Source organism: Macrotis lagotis, chromosome 2, assembly GCF_037893015.1.
Source record: "Macrotis lagotis isolate mMagLag1 chromosome 2, bilby.v1.9.chrom.fasta, whole genome shotgun sequence".
Classification (NCBI taxonomy): domain Eukaryota; kingdom Metazoa; phylum Chordata; class Mammalia; order Peramelemorphia; family Peramelidae; genus Macrotis; species Macrotis lagotis.
In genome coordinates, this window is record NC_133659.1 from 65,533,984 (window position 1) to 65,555,497 (window position 21,514).

General features: G+C 35.7%; 1 protein-coding gene across 8 annotated transcripts in view; it reads left to right on the forward strand.

The window, feature by feature from the left end:
- Positions 1-21,514, forward strand: part of DNM3 (dynamin 3) — a 670,943-nt gene that overhangs the window by 593,674 nt on the left and 55,755 nt on the right. For 5 of the 8 annotated variants that reach the window (XM_074222020.1, XM_074222018.1, XM_074222019.1 and 2 more), the window contains one exon: positions 10,297-10,389. The exons of the other annotated variants lie outside the window; for them this stretch is intronic. In XM_074222020.1, the coding sequence (XP_074078121.1) occupies positions 10,297-10,389 (93 nt within the window). The remainder of the gene's footprint in view (positions 1-10,296; positions 10,390-21,514) is intronic. 8 annotated transcript variants of the gene reach the window in all.

Here is a 21,514-nt window from a genome sequence, read left to right on the forward strand (position 1 = left end):
TACCTCAGGGTTAATTTGGTTTGGTTTTATTGGAAGGTGGGGAATACTCTTTGTCTCCTTGTTTATCATTTGAGCAAATGTCTTTTTAAGAGCTGAGTACATGGCCTGATTGTTAAAGAGAAGCACACTAGTAGGGGCTAATGAGCTACAGTGTTAAGGAGAATAACCATCCAGAACTACCTCTGAGAGTAATTGCAGCCACTTTAGTGGATCAAATTGTGTTGTAAAAAGCTTAGAGGGGTGCTAAATTTATAATAAAGTTTTACTGTACTTGTTGACAGAATCAAAGTGATTTAGATTTTTTCATAAATGAATGAGATGATAAATGAAGGTTGTTTAACAACAGACATCATTTGTATAGTGATCTAAGATTTTTAGATGCTTTACATACGAAATAAGTCAGAAGTCTTAGTGGTACAGTTTTAAGCTTTAATGGAATAACATTACACTAAGACTTTTAGGAATGCTCTATTTTAGTTCATTTTATCCTCACAACTGATTAGTCCTAGGTACTAGTACTTTTCTGATGAGAAAAACTGAGGCTGAAACAGGTTATATGACTGACTTACCCAAGGTCACACAGCTGGGGTCTGGACTGAGAGTTGAATTCAGCTCTTCCTGAGTCTCCCATTTCACTTTTTATATCAGTGCCATTCATCTTCAGTGCTTACCAATATAATAAATACTAGAGGGAATGACTCACATTTTAATGCCCTCCCTCTTTATTTTATTTGAATGGTTGTTTTTCCCTCGGATGATATATTTCTTGGGCTTGATTTTAAGGTACCTATTGATGACATCCAGATGATCTCTGAATTATTTTAATCTTTCCAATTCAGCTCTCCATTTCGTGATTATTTATACAACATTCAGGTTTTGAGAAAAATCATTTTATTAGTCATTCCATCCGCAATAATTTAATAAGCATTTATTATGTTCCAAGCCTTGTGCCAAACTCTAAGGATAAAAAGAACTGCAAAAATCCCAATCCCTTCTTTCAAACAACTCACAGTTTAATGTGGGGGGGGGAAACAATATGTAAACTACTATGTATAAACAAACTATAGGCAGGCTTAATTGGAAATAATCAACAGAAGGAAAATACTAGAATTGAAAGGGGGTGGGGAAAGCTTCTTATAGAAGGTGGTATTTTGGTTGGGACTTAGAGGAGGAAAGCAGCATATATTACAGCAGGACTGGATAACAATTGGAGGGTAGGAAAGGAAGTGCTTTCCTTGGAATTTGTGAAAGCAATTCTCTGGGAAGTAGAAATGTAATAAAATGTTTAGTCTTCTGAAATACCCCAGCATCACAGACTGCATCGTCAGAGAGGAAAGAATTTTTTGAATCCTGTTTTTGGCATTATGCCAAAGCTGTTTTTGCTCAGTTACATTAAGCTATTTTCTTAGCCTCATGATGTATAGCAGCATTGAATCTATCTGTTAGTATATATTACTTAATTGTTCCTTAATAATGCAGCATAATGTTGCTCAATGGATCAGGACAAACAGAAGCAAGGAATATCATTTCCAACTGAAACAACACCAGAAAATGTAGGCATGCCAGATGGAATTATCCAAAATGGATTCAGATCGCAAAGGTTACAGGGACAAAAGGACTATTCATTTCTTCTTCCTCCTTAAAGTTAAGATTCATTTTCATCCACTGACATCCTTTAAAATGATTCCTGCTGCTTCCCTCTACCCCACTATGGAAAGCCTCAGTGACTTGTCTGTAGAATACTTATAAACATTCAATTATTTCTGATCCAGCCTTCACAGTTTTTAGTCTTCTCAACTCATTCTTTAGTATCAGCAAAGAAAAAGTACCACTGGAATCAAAATCAGAGATTTTTCATTTTTTCTCCAAGTTTTAAGAGACTTCCTGCAGCAAATCCTTCACTTAACTATCTATTTGGAGTTTTCTAAGTTACAACTTCAGAAGTCTGGCTCTTATCTTGCTTTCAGTTGGGGTAAATACAGCAATATTTTTTATAGTGTGAAGAAGACAGAATGGGAAATAGCAAGTGAGTTTGCCTTTCATAGGTCCCCCAAATTCAGTAACATTTGACTAATGGTTCTCTTCTATGTTGAAAAAAAAATAAAAGCAAGGTTTTTTTTAAAGTTAAATTGCTCAGGGACTGGTAATGTGTTTTTTTCTCTTCTTCCCCTCCACCCCTCCAAGAAACCACATAGTTATCCAGGATTCACGTAAAGATCAGTTTGGTAAGGCTGTTATACATCTGTCAGCATTTTTAGTATAAACTGTTGGTAATACAAATGCCAAAAAAAAAAAAAACCCTTCAGTCTGAAATTTGATATACCAGGTCTCAGCCCAGGAGTTTTTACATGTTTTCAGAAAGTAAGTTCAGCTGTTTTTGAATTAGTAAGCTGGGGGAGGGGGAGAGATTCTAATGTACCATTTTAAAATACACTTTTATTACAGGGAAAGGCAAAAATATGGGCTAATAATGAAATGAAATGAAAAGACTAGAAACAACTAAAAATATGATAGTAACACAACTATTTTCAGTACATTTTAAAATAGAATATCTTCACTTGAACCACACTAAGTGCGTGTTCAGTTAGATGGCACACTCAAGGCTCTGCCCACCTTAATGATACAGATCAGAGTACCCACCTCTTGGCAGCTGATTAAGTGACAAATTCCAATCCTTTAGCTTCTCAGACCAGTATACAGCCAAAGGAGACTAATGCAACAAACTGTGATTCACCCAAAGGGATTGTGAGCCATTAGTAGATTGTGGTTTTTGCATAGCTCAAACATATTTTATCCTATCTAAAATGACTGCTCTCTCTACTGGGCGATACTGTACCCCATCCTGCTGAATTCCCCTGTATAGACAGGAGTAAACTATTGAACTTATCACTACAAAAGTCACTGTGAATGTAAAAATGAACATCCTGTATCCCCCTTTATGTCATTAAAACTAAATTTGAGAGGGTTTAGTTAAAATAATTATTGTTGTTTTCAAGATAGAAACTGTTTCATGAAGTTCTTGTGCTTTTTAAGTTGGTTGACTATTATTTTAATTTTTTTCTTTCATTTACTTACACATGACTTTTCTGTATTTCTAGCATATTGTATTTGGATTTGTAGGAGTATTTTGGCTATTAGCAGCTTTATAATTTTTATTGTCCTTTGCAATGTCTCTAAATGGCCTATTGGTATTGTGATTCCCATTTTATTAATGGGGAAAACAAAGCATAGAGATACTAAATAATCAAAAATTATTTAAAGCCTGTCTGATTTCCATTTCCAGAATTAAGGGAGATAAGAGAACAACTCCACTCCCAGCAAACAGGCTACCTGCTTTGTCTGCATTTTATTTTTTTAATGTCTCTGCAGAATTGCCTTTGACTTAAATAAAACTCCATCTTTCCCAGCCATCTAATGTCTATGTAACCCAAATAACACTTAGCTAACATACAAATGTTAAGATGGTGAAAAATATCTTACTTCATTTAAGTTGGTCACCATTATCAGAAAAATGTTTATGGCTCACTTGGTTCAGCTACTTAGAACTGAGTGCAGAGAGTAGAGAACAGACAAAAGACTGAACCATCTCTGGGTACCCTGGGACCATCTTAGGGACCTTTCATCAGAATAAGGATTTAAGCAAGCTATCAAATCCTCATAATCCTCAGATAAACATTTGGAGGTGATGTGGGAAGTATAATTTTTCAATGTTATATGAAACCAACTGCTGTATTCTGTGTTTAATCTTACCACTATTTAAAAATCTTCATTAACTCGCCTCTCCTTCCTTTGGGTTATATAAACTATTGAACCAAATAGCAAATGAGGTAATAGCTGTAAAGTGCTCAGTAAACTATAAAATGCTATCTAAATGTGAGCTATTATATTCAGTATTCAAACTTCTTGCCACAAGGCCCTGATGGAACATTTTAGCCCACATTTTAGATAAGGATTTCCTAAGGGGACTGCATTTTTTGGCTGAGGGACACACAGTGGTATAGACACCTCTATTATATTGACATTCTTGCAAGGAACTGGACTTTCATTTCTCTAAAGGAAAGAGAATGGAAAAGAGATCTAATTTAAGTGTAACCCTTGAAAAGCATGTAACTATTAAATATTAGATTATTTCAGAGTACATAGAATTTTTTAAATTTTGAGGAGTACTACTAGGCACTGGAGAAGAGGGGAACAAAAGGGCTCTGATGTTTTTATAGCCGCTTCACCAATGATTGCCTTTTCCTCCATGGAGAGAAAATATTTACTCAAAATGGCTCACCAACAATAGATGGCGTTATTATGTGCAGCTTCCTCAGGCACCCCCAGTCTTACTCTCAAAAAGGTCATTTGTAACTCAAATTCACTTCCAGTTACATCTAGAATCAACAATACAATACTTAGGACACAAACTTAGTGGAAAGTTAGCCCGAAGAGGAAGGAAGTGGTTCAAGTCTGGAGCACAAGGTTCCTACTGTGTGAAATCAGTGGTAGGAGCTATTAAAATGCCATCTTCTTCTCCCTTTCACTTTTCCCCTTCCTCTGCCTTCATACCCCCCATCCCCCATCTGTGAATATCCTTATGGAGCTAAGAAGGGGAGGAAAAAAAGAAATAATGAATGACTATATTCCTTGGCACCTGAACCACAATTTCCCTTTAGGGACTTCGGTCTTGAAAATAGAAGGATTTAAATCTAGCTAACTTATGTTGTTCTTAAAGGAATGTGTGTGTGAATTGAAAACTCTCTGCGAGGTGTAGAAAAATGACAATAGAAAATTAAAATCCAGACAAATCATTACTGCTGACTCAGGTGTGTCAGAAATTGGGGGACAATGTAGATATGTGAAATATTCCATTTAGGAACCAAGATGAATTAGAGATTTTTATAACAATTCCTTCCTAAATTAGTAAATGGAGGAGTGAGTTCTCTGAATGGATGGGCTACCTCATTGGCAGCCTAACCGTTAGCTTTGGTCAGATAGCTCTGATTCTGATTTTAGCCTTCCAAGCCTTTCAGTTTTCTGCTCCCCTTATGCTATGTCAAAATCACTACAGGACCTCTCATGACCTGACCACGAGGGCTGATTACATGTTATTGGGGAACCTGCTGAAACCTTGCCTTGCTAACAGAAGATGGAATGTTTCTCAGACTGATTCATTGCTTATAATAGGCTAGCTCTAGCTTTCATGTGATTTTCATGAGATTAACCCACCCCCCCCAAAAAAAATTTCTAAGTTGAATATAGCACTCAGTCAAGTGATGCATTTTTCATGAAAATGAGTAAAGACATACTCCAGGCAGACCTTCCAAAACCTCATTTTCTTCCTCTCCACTCCCCCACGACATCAGCCTGGATATGAAGCAAAGAAAAACCACAGAGTAGCCCCAAATTAATTCAGACCACATGATGCACTCCTGTCTCTTTCTGGAGAGAGCATTGTTTGTAAGTTTGCCTCACCTCGAAAATCTTTTTGAAATTGCTAGCTGTGCCCCACTCCTACCTCATGCTTTGAGAAAGTGAGGTACCTCACTAGAGTAAATATTAAAAATCTGCTTGGTGTCTGGGCAGCCACTCTCCTTGCCCCCTCCCTTCTTTTCCACACAGAGTGGTCTAGAAATGATTTACACTGCTGGCTGTGAGTGTTGTTCTTGGCTTTGGGCGCCATAGACTAGCCAGCCATTGTGTAACTAGATTCTGTCTGAAATGCTTTAGGGCTAATTGCCTCCTTACTTGTAGGCTAAAAACCTCTTCATTTTCATTCCTTTCCAACCATACGGTTTTTTTTTTTCAGGCTCTTCAACCTGGATACTTTCTGGTTCTAAGAAAGAAATTAGATCACATGCTCATTGACCTACTAGATCAATCTTTTTTTTTTTAGTCTCAACTTTTTTGGGTGGTAGTTTAGACCAATTTAGAGATTGGAAGTTTGACCAAATCCAAAACAGAACTTGTTTGCTAAACAACCGATCTATTCTTCTCATGGTTTTTTAAAGTTTACTATATATATATATATGTGTGTGTGTGTGTGTATTTATTATACATATATTTATATATGTAAATATACACACATATATATATATATATATATATTTCTTTTCCTCTTGCTCATCCAACAATCTTTGGAAAAACATTAAGTAGCTTTTGGCAGAGAGTCAAAACAAGCATTGCAGGGGAAGGTATTTAAAAATTCTTTAAGTGTGGACTATTTGTGTAAGAAACGTGAAATGGCTACACACATTTCTTGTGACTGAGAAGGCCTGTATTCACAATCTATGTTGGAAATAATGCTCACTGATCTCTTTACTGTTTCTCTAAGTCTGTTTATTTGGTTTTGTCTCATATGTTTCAGAATGGACTATTTTGCTGAGTAGTTTTGTAACCTAACTATGAGTTCTTCAAGCCCCACATGGCTGGATTCCTGTTGCACAGAATCTTCACCCTATTTTGGATAAAGTTCAAGACTTTTATGTAATTAACATTAGGAAGTTGGGGGGTGAGATGGGGCAGGGAGATAATAACAGATACTTTTATTGACTAAGCAAAACCATTAAAATATTTATAAAATATTTTATGATAGCATCCTAAATAAAAAATCCTAATAGCTTACTTTCGTATGCAAATATGGAATAGTTTTATTCCTTTTGAGTTTCAAAACAATCCTATAAGGTTTCATCTCTTAGCTTTGATTTGAAAGAGAGTGCCAAGTTCACTTATTCTGACCCATACTGACCAAGAATCTCTACAGAGCATAGCAAATGAATGGGCATTCAGCTTTTGCTTGAAGATCTCCAGCGAGGAATAACACACTACCTCTGAAAGCAAGTCATTACTAGTTGAATAGTCCTAATGCCCATCTTCTCTCCAGAATCAAGCAGAACAAGTCTAATCCTTTTTACACAGAAGACAAATCTCATGATTCCGTGAAATATTCTCTTCTCTAAGCTAAATAATTTCAAGTTTCTTCCTCTTCTTTTCATTTGGCGTTATACCCTTCAGCAGTTTAACTCTCCTCCTCTGGAGAATAGCTAATTTAGAATAATGCTTCCTAAACTATTGCACCCAAAACTGAACATGGCCCTCTTTGTTTATGATTGTTTTTACATAACCATTCATCCTAATTTCAAATTTTGAAGTGAAACTGCCCTGATCTACTCCTCAGGAAGTACTGAGGTCAGTCAATTGTTTTTTCAGACATGACTGAGTCTTCAAGACCCCGTTTTGAGTTTTCTTTTTTAAACTATTTCCTTTGGAGAGGTTTGCCATTTCCTCCTCCAACTTATTTTACAAATGAGAAAAGTGAGGCAAACAGCTTTAAGTAATTTATCCAGGGTCTCATAACTAGTAAATGTCTGAGGCCAAATTTGAACTCAGGAAGATATATTCCTGACTCCAGGGTTGACCCTCTATCTACTGTGCCTCATCAATGGAGTTTAAATATTAAAGTATCATTGTCATCACCGTTAAAAAACAGATACAAAAATACCCACTGATAGAATCCATTAATCAACTTGTTTTCTTCTTCTGACTTCACCCATAAAGGAAGCTCATTTTTCACCTTGATTGATTTATACTTTTATGTTCCCTTTTGTCATTGTTCTTTGTAATGTTTTGCAAATGAACTTATATTTTAAACCAATGTTACTCCCTGTTTCCATGGATACTTGGCAAAGGAATTAGGTATTTACTCTTTGAAGAAGTTTCTGGACTCAATTTCTTCACTTCTGCCCATTTCCCTTTTTCCAGAAGTGACTTGATTAAACAGGTTAGAAGTCAAATATGGATGCTTCGGCTTCTCATTAACCATTCTTCTAATTTGTTAGAAATTATCACAGTCTTCTTATGGTCCAGTGTCTTTTTGGACACCTCTCTAAATCTGTCTCTCCCATCTGTTTTAAAGAACAAACCAAAGGGATGGCTTACATGTGGAAATTTGATTATTCTTGAAGTTTTGACAAATTTATCTATAAATGGCTACAATGTTGAAGTTATGAAAGTGATCATGCTGCCCCAAAGGGCCATTACATTGCCCAAGAAATTCACACTTTGTCTAGGAAAAGGTAGATGGGATTTACCTGACTCTTGTTGCCTTCAGGTTAAAATGCCCACTGCAGAAGCTATTGCTTCTGTTTCATTTGGCCAAATGTTCTCCTGCCTAGATAATTAGATGAAGAGGAATAAAAGATCTGTGAATAGGTCTTGTCTTTTTTTAAAGATAATACAGTCATTAAATTCTAACCTTAATTGGAATCATAGAAGTAATTTTACTCAACTTTCCATTCATTAGTAATCATAAGCTCAGGATCTAAGACCAGGAAGAGACCTTAGAAGTCACATAATCATGATCATAGTACATTTTTATATTGTTTTTTAAGGTTTGCAAGTTGCTTTATATCACATTATCTCATTCAGTCTTCACAAGCTGATCCTTGTGAATTAGGAAATATTAGTACTTTTAGGATTCTCATATTATTCCCATTTTACAGATAAAGGAATTAAGACTCAGAAATGTCAAGTGGTTTGCTTAGGATACTATAGCTAGTATAGCTAGTAAGTGTCTGTGGTTTGATTCAAATTCAAATCTAAGATCAAATCAGTACTCTGTCCACATCCCATGCTATTGTCATACCCTTCATTTTAAGGTAAAGACATTAAAGGCAGGAAAAGTTAGATGACTTACAATGTTGACCTCATGACCCTAAGCTTGCTTCCTGAAGTAGGTTATATCTTTTATTAATCTCTTCAGGATAGATATTTTCCCTCATATAACCTTATTCCCAGACCTTTCACCTTAATTTACAAATTTTAATTATGATCATAATTCTTTTGAATATTTTCTAAACCACTTTGCAATTTCTTTCAGTTGCTGAATCATCACTTCTGGAGATTACATTTTTCTGGCAGTATTTCTCCTTGCATTGATATTTTCTAATCATTTTGTTTTACTATGTAGTATTTATTTATTATACCAGAGTCTTTAAAATTATCTTTTTCACTCTCTTTTCCTGATCATTCTACAGTTTTCTTTATGATTAGTTCCTTTCTATCCCCTATGTGTTTCTGTTATTGTTCTATGACTCTTTATAGTACATTCCTTGTTATTTTGAAGTGATGGGAAGTTAGGTTTAAACATGGCCCTTCATTTAGTCATCTTTCCTGGTATCTTCACATTTCTTGAATAAATTAATAAATATAGCATGAGATGGGAAGAATGAAAGGCTCATTACTTTCACTTATTCACTCAATTCAGTAAATATCTATTAATCATTTATTTCATACAAAGCAATAGTGATACACAACACAGTTCCTATCATTAAAGAACTTACCATCTAATGGGAAAAAAAACATGTACACAAGTAAATATGATGAAAGGGCATACATGAAAGTAAATGTGTGACAAGGGCAAAGGTAGAAAGTAGATAAAGTGCTATAAAAATAAAAATCTGAAGAGGGAAATATCACTTTCAACTAAAAGAACCCAAACTGCCTTCTTCAAAGTTATTTACAATCATTTATATGCCAAATCTGATGCTTTTTTCAAATCCTCCTCTTCCTCAATCAATCTGCTTCATTTGCCATTGTTGATTATATTCAAATACTGAATAATTTTTTTCTTTCTCTCTCTCTCTCCCCCTCTCCCTTTTTGTACCTCTACTCTCAATTCTCCTGTTATCTAATAGGTAATATCTCCATTCACTATCCATATCAGGCCCTCTAATTGTAGGTGCTTCCCTATTCCTTATGCTAAGCCTCTTCTCTCCTCTCAGTAAACTTATGACCTTTCATGGTTTTAAACGCTTTTCTAACTTGGTTTCCAGCTACATTTCTGGACATTACTGGACATGACTCTCCTTCACATTTTGTGCCCCAGCCACACTACCTTTCCTTTATTTTTTCCACATTTGCTCTCCCATCTCCTGCCTCTGTGCCCTTGTGCTGCCATATCCCTTGTCATCTTTGTTCCAAAGAATTCTTCTCTTTCCTCAAGACTTTACTCAAGCACCAAATTCCCCCACTCCCAATTACTAGGCCCTCCCCTTCCAAACTTTCTGCTATTTTACTACTTTGTATAGTTTTTAAAAATTTCTTTCTATACATCAAGTAAATATATATGTATGTGTGTATGTTATATATAATATATACAGATATATTATATATATACATATGCATTATCTCCTCTGTTATAGGAAGCTCCTTGAGAAGAGGGACTGATGCATTCATTATTTGTTTCCTCAGTACTTAGCAGTGATTGACAGAGAGTAGGTGCCTAATAAATGCTTGTTGATTGATTGATTGAAGGTGGTATCCCATCTGTGTCTTGAAAGAAGAAAATGGATATCAAAAAGTGGAAAGAAAGGAGGAGTTTGTCCCAGGCATAGGGGCAGCTTTCAGGTATATGTACAAGTGGGGGAGGGGAGTAAACCGGTAGTTTTATTTGTCTAGAACATAGAACGTGTGATGGGAATTAGAATTAAATATAACTTGGAAGGAAGGTTGGAGTCAAATTATACAATTACTTAAATGCCAGGAAGGTGTTTGTATTTTGTCCTTGAGGTAATATTGAACCACTGAAAGTACTGGAGAAGAGAAGTGATATGGTTAGGCCTGGGCACTTGGAAGATTAATCTGGCTAGGGAAGTAATAAATCTTAATGTGCCTATCAATTTGGATCTAATTCAATTCAAACTCAAAATTTGTATTAATTTATTTTAGTTTAGACAGTTTGACCTAACCATACATAGGATAAACCAAGTGGATAAAGAAAATTTATATATATAGGCATATACATAAAATACATATATAGACATACATACTTATATATGTATATATATTAGATACATATGTCATATACATAAGTTTTATATAATTTTATGTATGTGTACATATATTACATGTGTCCATATACATATATTTATATAAAGAGAAAGAGGCAATGAAAGAGGATGGGAAGTTATGTCCATTTCCTAGTATTCCATCTAGAATATTCTCTAAGACTATAAGCTGAAGAAAAATATAAACTTTCATTGATAGAAGTCTTCTCATACTAATAAAATTACAAATCTAATTCCCAATCCTTTTCAGACAGATGGATAAATATTGACTATAAAATCTGGGACAAACTGTACATGGAAAAGTTGGGCCTAGAATTAAACAGCAGTAGAGAAGTGGGTTTAGTGACCTTTTGGAAATTAAAAAGCTCTCTTAATAACCTTGAACTTCTTCCAGAAACAAAGGACCATCTTTTAAATACCAATATTTTACTATATTGTTTGTGGCTATGAGTCATGGAACACTGCAGTCTCTGAAGAATTAAAAATGAGTATCACATAGAAAGTAATGGTGAGGTATATGGTGAGTGTTAACAGCCTGCAACTAATATATGGATCTTTGAAGAAGTAGTGAAATTAGTTAAAAAGAAGGTGGGCTGCTCATGCAATGAGTGGGAAATGACAGATCTACTTCACAGTTCTCTTTGAGATTGCTGGAGAAAGCAAAGAAGGGCCCCAGGACAGTGGGCTGGCCCCATATGAAAGTGAATTTAGGGAAGGAGATGGAGGAGAAATAAAAGATAGGCAGGGTTGAGTGTTTTGTGACATGTCTCCTGGTATGGAGCATGCAAACCCTTTGAGTATATGTTGATCATGTAAGAACAAAAGAGCATCTGAAAGATCATCTGGTAGATTAGAGATGTGGAATTTCTGTACATTTTAAAAGTTATTGGGTTGGGGCGGCTAGGTGGTGTGGTGGATAGACCACTGGACCTGGAGTCAGGAGTACCTGAGTTCAAATCCAGCCTCCTCAGATGCTTTATAATTACCTGTGTGGCCTTGGGCAAGTCACTTAGCCCCATTTGCCTTGCAAAAACCTAAAAAAAGTTATAGGTTTAAGGGGGGAAATCACAGAAATTGGGGAGAAGTTTTTAAAAGCCTCCCTCTTATAGTTCTAAAGTCTCATTGTTAAAGACATGAAAGATTCTTTACATATTACTTGTTCATTGAATTATTTTACTTGGTATATTAAAATTTTAAATATTAAATATATTTTATTAAGAAAATTATATTTGCTGATTTAATTTCCTTTCAGAATTTTCAAACTTTTATTTAAAATGTCATAAAAGCAGCGAAATGTATGGAATTCAGCATCTCTTAGTTTTTCCAGTCTTTGAGAGTAGACAAATACTTTAAAAGACAGGAATGTATAAACATATTAAAGCAAAGAAATTTTTTTAAATAAATTTATTATGTTGCAGTGTCAAGCAGGTACAAAACATAATTATTTGGAGAAAATGTTGTAAAATGGGAGCAGGAACTTCTAACATTCATTTAATATAACTTTCTCCACATGATTCATCTTATTGAGTCTAAAATCTAAATTTTATTTAAATCATGACAAGCTTATCTGTCCTCTCACATTGGTTTATTTCTAAAGCTGATGTTAGCTTTTCTAAATACTTTTTATGTCATTGACAATGAAGCAGTCTAGAAGAGGAAGCATTGTGACTCCAAGACCTTTTCGCAGGTTACCCAATAGCTCTACTCAACAGTATCTCACCCTGTATTCCTGTATTGAACACCTGAGGATTTCCATTTTGCATAATTTCAAAATACCTTTCTAGAACAAGTTCTAAATGCAATGATTGTTTATCTGACAAATGCAGTAGCATTTCCATCATCAGAAGTTTATCTTCTGGGGCAGCTAGGTGGCATAGTGGATAGAGCACCGGCCCTGGAGTCAGGAGTACCTGGGTTCAGATCCTGCCTCAGACACTTAATAACTACCTATCTGTGTGGCCTTGGGCAAGCCACTTAACCCCATTGCCTTGCAAAAACTTAAAAAAAAAAGTTTATCTTTCAATCATGGATCCAAAAGAGAAATATCAGCATAAGCAAAATTTTCCCATTTTTCTTAAGAAATGTTTTTTCTTCTGGATACATTTCATTGGAGGAAAGCATTTAAGGTAGCATTTTGCTCCATTCAATGAAATTCTTGTGATTATTTTAATATATTATGTTTATGTAATCTCTCCTCTTCAAATTACCCTATATATTTTTTTATTTTTGTATACATTATATCTCTACAGTAAATTGTAAGTTTTTTGAAGGCAGACTGTTTTCCACCTTTTATTATGTATCTTTAATACTTAGAATGATGGCTTGTACAAAGTAAGGATTAATTGTTGTTGGATGGTTAGAGACACTATTCATTGTTTAACATGTCCAGTTCCTTTTTTCCTTCTCACTCTCTTAAGGAGTTAAGCAAATGTTTGATAAGATTATATGGCAGACTCTTGCTACCTGCTAGGGATAAAAATAAGAAGAATGAAACAACTCCCTCCTTTCAAGGAAGCCTACCTTATAATAAGGGAAACAAATACATACATATGTAAACTTATGCAGAATAAATAGGAAGAGAATAAATACAAAGGCAAACAAGTATTTTAAGAGGGGGAAGGCACTAGCAGCTGGACTCATGAGGCTTCATGTAGAAGATAGCACTTGAGCTGTTGCTGGGAAGGGAGAAAGGAATTCTATGACATTTCTCTGAGCAGAGAGGCCATTCCAGAAGGAAAAAACACAGCAAGGTTGTGGAAACAACAGATAGAGTGAGTGCTAACAATGGTGAGATTCAGCCAGTTCATACCACTTCGGCAGAACAGATACCTGATTTTATGTTGAGTTTGATGAATGGGTTGCACCTGGACAGTTGCCCAATGTGGAAATCACAAATTTATATTTCTGAATCTTTTTTAATGTTCATCGGCTCAACAGCATTTCTAAGTACCTGCTGTAATGTTCATTCCATCCATGGGTGATGGAGCTATGCTTGTAATATTTGTTTATTCATTTTTTAAAATCATTATACCTTTCATGAAATACATTTTAATTCCATCATTTTTGTGACTTCAGTAAACAAACATATAACTTATAGAGAAAAAGTACCAAACAACCAGGGGTGACAAGCAGTCATTTGTTTCTGCTTTGGGTTACACCCAAAATTCCTTCAGGATATTATGAGTGCACTGGTGTTCTCTAATCAGTGAAACCAATAGGAAGCTGGGATACAATGAACCAAGAGAAACATAGATTTCAAGGATTATCTTATTGCCCATTTCAGAAGCCATGGAAGTAGAAGAAAAAAAGAGTTAGAATAGGGAGAATGAGTTTTGGTTCTGCATGTGTTCCAACATTAGTTGCTGTGGTCACCTGCCTGCTTTCCATGACAAAAGGATATATTTGTTTACTGTGAGTAATAAAACATAATCCAGTTTTGTGTTTTTATTTGAGTATTAAATACATTAAATATTAAACTACCACTTAGTATATCTTTTTGTATACTACAATGGTCATTAAGCAAGAGAACTGGTCTTTAATTTATTTGAATCCCACTGAGTGCTAGGGTGTAAGAAACAGATTATAGAGTGAGATGAGGGAATAATATCCAATGAGGCTGAGAATTTTAGTTTTGGGTCCAACTGCAAAGTTCTTTAAAATCTAAATGGAATCAGGTTGAAAGTAATATCATCAGTCTATGCTGAAGGAACATCACTTTGACTATACCTGGAGGTCAAATGAGGACTGAGAGATGTGAGGGAAGCAAACCAATAAGGAAGCCATGGAAATGATTTTGAGGAGAGGTGATGGGGACCTGAATTAAGGAGGGAACTTTGTGAATTGAAACACATGTTTGGACATAAGAGATACTATGGAGGTAGAAACAGTAAGATTTAGTCATTGATTAGATATGTGGAGTGAAAGAAGAGTAAAGAATTGACAGTAATTCTGAGATTACAGAAGATGATTCATATTGTTTTCAACAGAAAAAAAAAAGGAAATTTGAAAAGGGGTGAATTTGGGGGGAAAATAAGAATTCTCTCCTTTCCCTTTCTTTTTTCCTCTCTTCTCTTTTTCCTCTTACTAGTCTTCTGCCTCACAGAAATTAATACTTTCTTAACTTGCTTACTGATAATTCCATCCTTCTAAAAGTACATTCTCTTATAAAGTAGATAACTTGTTTCTACAATGAAAGTGATGGGAATCTTGAATCAACCACTTCACCTTAGAGATTATAATGGAGGAGAGAGAAAAATTTGGCACAGTGGAATTTGTACCCTGGATTTTGGCAACATAGATTTCAAAGTATGGGAAAGCAGGATGGTTAGGGTCCCCCATTCCTCTGCAAGTTGCAGTCCTCTCTCTAATAGTTTATGATTTCGTCTCTCTGGGTACCTTTATATCTTATCTTCTTTCTTCTTTTCAACTCCCTTTTATGTGTTATCTTATGCCATTAAAATGTAAGACTTTTGAGGGCAAACAAAGAAAAACAGTTTTTCTTTCTGCTTATATTATTTCCAGCACTTAGTATATATCTGGCACATAAAGAGTACTGGAAAATGTCTATTTACTTGTTGACTTGATCTCATGGCTTAAAACTTTAATATGAAATTCAGTTCAAAAGAGGTAAGAAATATCACAAGGGGGGGGCAGCTAGGTGGTGCAGTGGATAGAGTACCGGCCCTGGAGTTAGGAGTACCTGAGTTCAAATGGCCTCAGACACTTAATAATTACCTAGCTGTGTGGCCTTGGACAAGCCACTTAACCCCATTTGCCTTGCAAAAACCTAAAAAAAATCACAAGGATAAAATTTTAAAACATTAAAGAAACAATAAAAGAGCCTGATGTGGATGCAAAGGATACTTACCAATCAACAGAGGATTTTTTTTAAAAGTCATGAACAAAAGATAAAAACAAGAAGAGATAGTATGGAGTGAATATAGAAGTATGGTTTCATTCTTGAAGAAGATTGCCAAGAAAGATAAAATCCAGAATAAGCTGGGACTAATGTCCAAAGTTAAGAAGAAAAACACAAGGTTTGAAGAATGGGTAGCTCTATTGGTAAAAAAGAAAAAAAAGGAATCTTAGAGGATAGTACTGCTGCTGTTCAGTATGCTTTGGATTGATGGAAACTGATCCATCAATATAGAGCTGTTTTAGTCTTTATTTCGTTTCTGCTTTCTCTGCCAAGGAAGACGATATTTAGGCAGGAAAGGATGAAACAAATGTGCCTAATACAGAATTAATGCCCCAAATAAGTATGAAAATAGTAAGTTAAATTTAGATTTCCTTGATAAGTTCAAATCACTTCACAGATAAACTACATTTTGGATACCAAACAACCCAACATAGTGGGGAGAGGCCAGAAAATGGAAGAAGGGGGAAAAATGTGCTACTTTTTTAAAAAAGGAAGAGATGGGAGACTGCAAAATAAAAACCAGTTATTCTTGAAACTGTTATAGCACCTGGGGCACCCCATCTTGAATGTGCCCTTTTCTCAAAAGCTAGCCTGGTTTTGGATACTCTGGTTTCACCTCTGTGTAAAGCCAGAGCTCACAAACTTCCAATGATATGTTTATTATTAGTCAACCAAAGGATGCCCTCAGTTTAAAACAAAAACAAGATGAGAGAAAAGTAAAACAAAGAAACCTGGACCTCACTCTCATAAATACATGCATTATTGGGGAGAGTTGACATGCATAAGAATCACAAACTGGCACACATATAGGGGAATAATGTTACCAGTTTATATCCATAGGAAACAGGTGTGACCAGTACACACATGGAGAAAATTCCACATGCCAGAGCTACTGATGTTTTCTAGTGATGCCATCATACTAGACTGCAAAGCCTATTGAGACCTCCAATATTCTTCAAGTCTGTGACAACCTTCCCCCAACATCTTGTTTCTTCACTGTCCTTCCTGCTGTCCCCCAGTTTTCAATGGACTTGTTACCTCTCTGTTATCTCTTGTTTTCACTGAGAGATCAAAAGCTGAACTTGAGCTAACATAGAAGAGTGGACACTCACACAGACCCAATCATCAAACTAAGATAAAAAAAAAAGTCATAGCTGTTTTCTTTCCACATAGAAACAGATCTGTCAGCTGGAGGTCAAACTTTTTTTGTCTCACATATTAAATAGCCATCTGATTAAGAGCCCACAGGCATTTAATATATCTTTTGAATTTCATTTCTTACTATTAGTTGACTCAGAGATCTAATCTGAAGCCTATATCTGATATAAGGTTAGAAAGTTCTTAACTACAAGTGGATTCATAATTATATTCCCTCCTCTTACCATTTTTGGGGAAGAGGTTGAATTCCAAAGGCAAAAGGCTTTCTGGTGTTTGCCTTGCCCTTTCAGTTGGAAAAGTCTAAAACAAAAAAGTCAAAGTGGAACTGAAACTGCTTCAGGGCATCACAACCTACTTCAAATCCTTTGTTCTGGATTCCTGTCTGAAGTGTAAATGTAGCCAGTGACAAAACTTCCTGGCTTTAAGCCAGCCTAAAATGTTATTAAAAAGGGATGTATAATGCATATCTTCAAAAAGGAAGCAGTGATCACCAATAGCCAGCATGTCAGCTAGTTCATTGAGAACAGGTCATGCCTGACTAAACTTATTTCCTTCTTTAATGGAGTAATGAAATTGGTAGAGTAGAATAATGCTGTAGATATTGTTTACCTAAATTTTAGCAAAATATTTGACAAATTCTCTCATCCTATTCTTATGGGAAGTGGTGGTTTAGGTGACAGTACAATTCAGTGGAGTCAAACTGGTTCAATGGTTGGAGCCAAAGAGTAGCTATTAATGGTTTGTGGTTAACTTAAAAGAAAGTTTCTATGGAATGTCCCAAAAATATGTTTGACTTTGTGCTATTTCACATTTTTAAATTACATGGATTAAGGAATAAATGAGATGGTTATCACATTTGCAGGTGACACAAAGCTGGAAGAAATAACTCCTGTTGTTTGAGTCATTTCAATCATATCCAACCCTCCATGACCCCATTTGGGGTTTTCTTGTCAAAGATATTGGAGTAGTTTACCATTTCCTTTTCTAACTCATTTTACAGATGAGGAAACTAAGACAAACAAGGTAAAGTGACTTTTCTACAGTCACACAGTTAATAAATATCTGAGATTAAATTTGAACTCAGGGTTTCCTGACTCCAAGGCTGACATACTATCCACAACACCACCTACCTGCCCTATAGCTAGCCCATTTTGTGACAAAAATGAGGATGAATAAGATTTTGATAGACTAGATCATTGGATTCAGTCTAATAAGATGAAATTTAATAGGATGAATGTTATCTTACTTGAGTTAAAAAAAAATCACCTGTGCATGTTTGCACAGCTGTTTGTCCAAAAAAAAAAATCTCTGGGGTTTTAGAGTACTATAAATTCATTGATAGTTTAATATGACCTCCAAGAAACCCAGTGTGCTCATCAGCTGCATTAAAAGAGTCCGTTTTTAGAAATAAGGTGGTGATAATCCCACTGTACCCTGCCCTAGTCAAACCACATGTGTCAGTATTGTGTTCATTGCTGGATGTCACATTGTAGAAAGAATTGAAAAGTTGGAAAGTATCCCCAGGATGGCAAACAGAATAGTAAAGAACCTTGTGTTCAGGCCATATGGTTCTGTGTGTGAGAAAACAAACAAACCAAACAACCTAGGTCAGATGGGCCGTTATGACTATATTACTGTCAGAGTACTGCCAGGATTATTTTTTCCCATTTTGCTGCTGCTTCTCTTTTGAAGAGTTAGTCACACACTTTACTTAGAGATCTGGCATAGTGTTGTAATCTTGAAATTTCAGTCAGAAAACCTGGCTTCAAGTCTCAGTTCTATAACCAAACTAGCTCTTTAACCATGGGCAGTTCATTGAAACTCTCTGAGTTTGTTTCTTTTCTTTTCTTTTTTTTTTTTTTTGCAAGGCAATGGGATTAAGTGATTTACCCAAGGCCACACAGCTAGGTAATTATTAAGTGTCTGAGACCGGATTTGACTCCTGACTCCAGGACCAGTACTCTATCCTCTGTGCCACCTAGCCACCCCATGAATTTAAGTTTCTTAATCTGTAAATTGAGAATAGTATTTCTTGAATTAAATAGTAATTGTGATGAGTCTAGCTCTCCATCCAGAACCTCTTGCCTCACCCAGTAGGCTGGGTCCCCAAAGGGTGGCTATCTACTTATTCCCAGGAGTAATCCTGAAAAGTTGTTTTTTTTTACTGGGTCAGTTCTAGGCCCTGTGTTAAATGCTGGATATACAAAGAAAGGGAAATTCCCAATAGTATCAGTTAGTCAAACTTCAATTACCTTTTAGAAGGGAAAAAAGGCATTTCTTAAGCAGGAGTAGTAAAGGAAAAAAAAGTTGTTATGATCATTCACCCAAAGTCACCCAAGAGTTACATCATTTTGGAGGGGTATAGTCAGGGTATCACCTTAAAATGCACATAGTAGAGGCCACATGTGACTAAGGGATAACTCACACGTCTGGTTACTGGAAGTCCTGTGATCCATTCTTAGAGTCTTCCTGCAACTCCCCTTAGGCTGAGTTCTAAGGGACAGTGTGTCTCAGAGATAGCCATGAGCTAGCATCTCTTCCCATCACAGGGGTTCATATTCTCTGAAGCTGCTGCCTTATTCAAGTGGCTCTCTGTGTATCTCCAACTGGTTCTGTCTTCATTTGTTTTTACTGTCTTCAGTATATATTTCTCTGCTTCTAGAGAACTAATTTTTTTACTGATCTAGTGTATCTAATGGAATTAGTGATTCTCTTTCAGGAACTTGGTTCCAACTTTTGAACTGGAATTCTCCAAATTAGAGATCTCCAGCCCTAAATTAGTCCTCTTTTTGACTTAGTGAAATATTGTACTATCCTACTTTTATATGGAAACCCAAAGGTATATCTGATTCTTTCAGCTAGATACAGGATGTTTTCTGTGTGGTCTCATCTGCTTTCATCCAATAGTCATATTTTCATTTCCTTAAACTCAGATTTAAACTTAGGAAGATGAGTCTTCCTGCCTCTTAAACTGATACTCTATCCCCTGTGCTAACTGGCTGCCCCTGTAAATCTTATGGGATCATATAAATTTGAGCTATCATTATTTAAATATGCCTTAAAAGATTTCTAAAACCTAACCAAATAATATTAATAATGAAAGGAATCAAAGCAAAAGAATGCAAATTATATACATTCAGTCAACCATTCATTCATTTGGTAAATAAATATTTACATGAGAAACCATTTTGTAAATTTTTGGTGTGGTTATTCAGTCATTTTTCAGTCATGCCCAACTTTTCATGACTCTGATTGAGATTTTCCTAACAAAGATCCTGGAGTGGTTTGCCATTTCCTTCTCCAGCATATTTTATAAGTGAGAATAAAAGACAAAGTGAAATATTTTTTGCCCTCAAGGAAATTACAGTCTATCAGAGAATAAAACAAGTACATAAACCAGTAAATACAAAATAAGTACAGTCTATCAAGTTTTCTCCAAAGTCTATCTAATATAACTAGCATTTCAAGTGATTGTGAGAGTTATGACCGTTCAAGAAGTTCCATTCCTATCACTGTTAAAGAAAGAAAACCCTTAAAGATATGGCATTTCCATCAAGGATTTACAAAGTAGCAGTCTTTCAAAGATGCCTATTCAAAATTCCCTTGAGATCTAAGATCTTACAATCTTATGACTGTGCAAAGGGAAAACCAAATTGCAAAATGAATTTTTATAAGCAACTTTCTAATTGCAATGATGGGATTGTCATTGTTACAATTTGTTGGTAAATGCATTGAAAACTATTTAGGAAAAGTCAGCAATGCAGAGACCTTATCTTTTCTATTTTTCAAAAGGAGATTGGTTCCTGCAATATTATCCACATTTTGTAAACATTGCCAATGAACCTGCACATAAAAGGTTAAATGTTTGCAGACTGTTCTTCTTTGCCTCAAAGATCAGAGACAAATTACTATTTTTATTTTACATTCCCTTGATGAGGATAATGATAAACATGTGTCACTTCTCTGCTTAGCCAGCAAAGTATCTTACTGCAATCCTGTAATTTAAACAAAGGGAAAAACACAGTTATATACAGTATACACACAAGCAAAAGAAGGCGATAACGAATTTGGGTAGATGTGGGGGAGGGGAGGAGTGTGGAAAAAGGAGCATATGCTGCCTGCAATTGCTTAGTTGAAAGAAAAATTCCATGGATGTACAATTTTTTCCATTCATCTTAGGCATTTTAGAAGGGAGAAATTACTGCTTGCTTCTTCCCCAAACCAGAAGGGGGAAAAAAAATCCAGTGCTCCCTCTGAATTCTCCTCTCCACCATGTGCAGGGCATTAAAAGGATGATTAAACTCTGCATGTGACTGTGTCTACTAGTGTTACAGAATCTAAAACAGAGCTTTGAGTGGAGTTGCGCCCCTCACTTTGGTAAACACCCCCTCCGAGTTTTTAGGTAGCCCTTTAAAGTATTAAAACCGTGTTCTCTGTCTGTTGTACAACCATCTCAAGTCTTACAACCTTATAAAATGCATCAGTTGCACTGCATTTCAAAGCCGGCCGAAAGTGCCAGTTATCCATGAGCCCAGAAACCTTTGCACATCCAGAGAGCCCAAAGCAAAGCTACACAAAACTGATGGCATGAAAAAGGGAAATCAGGATT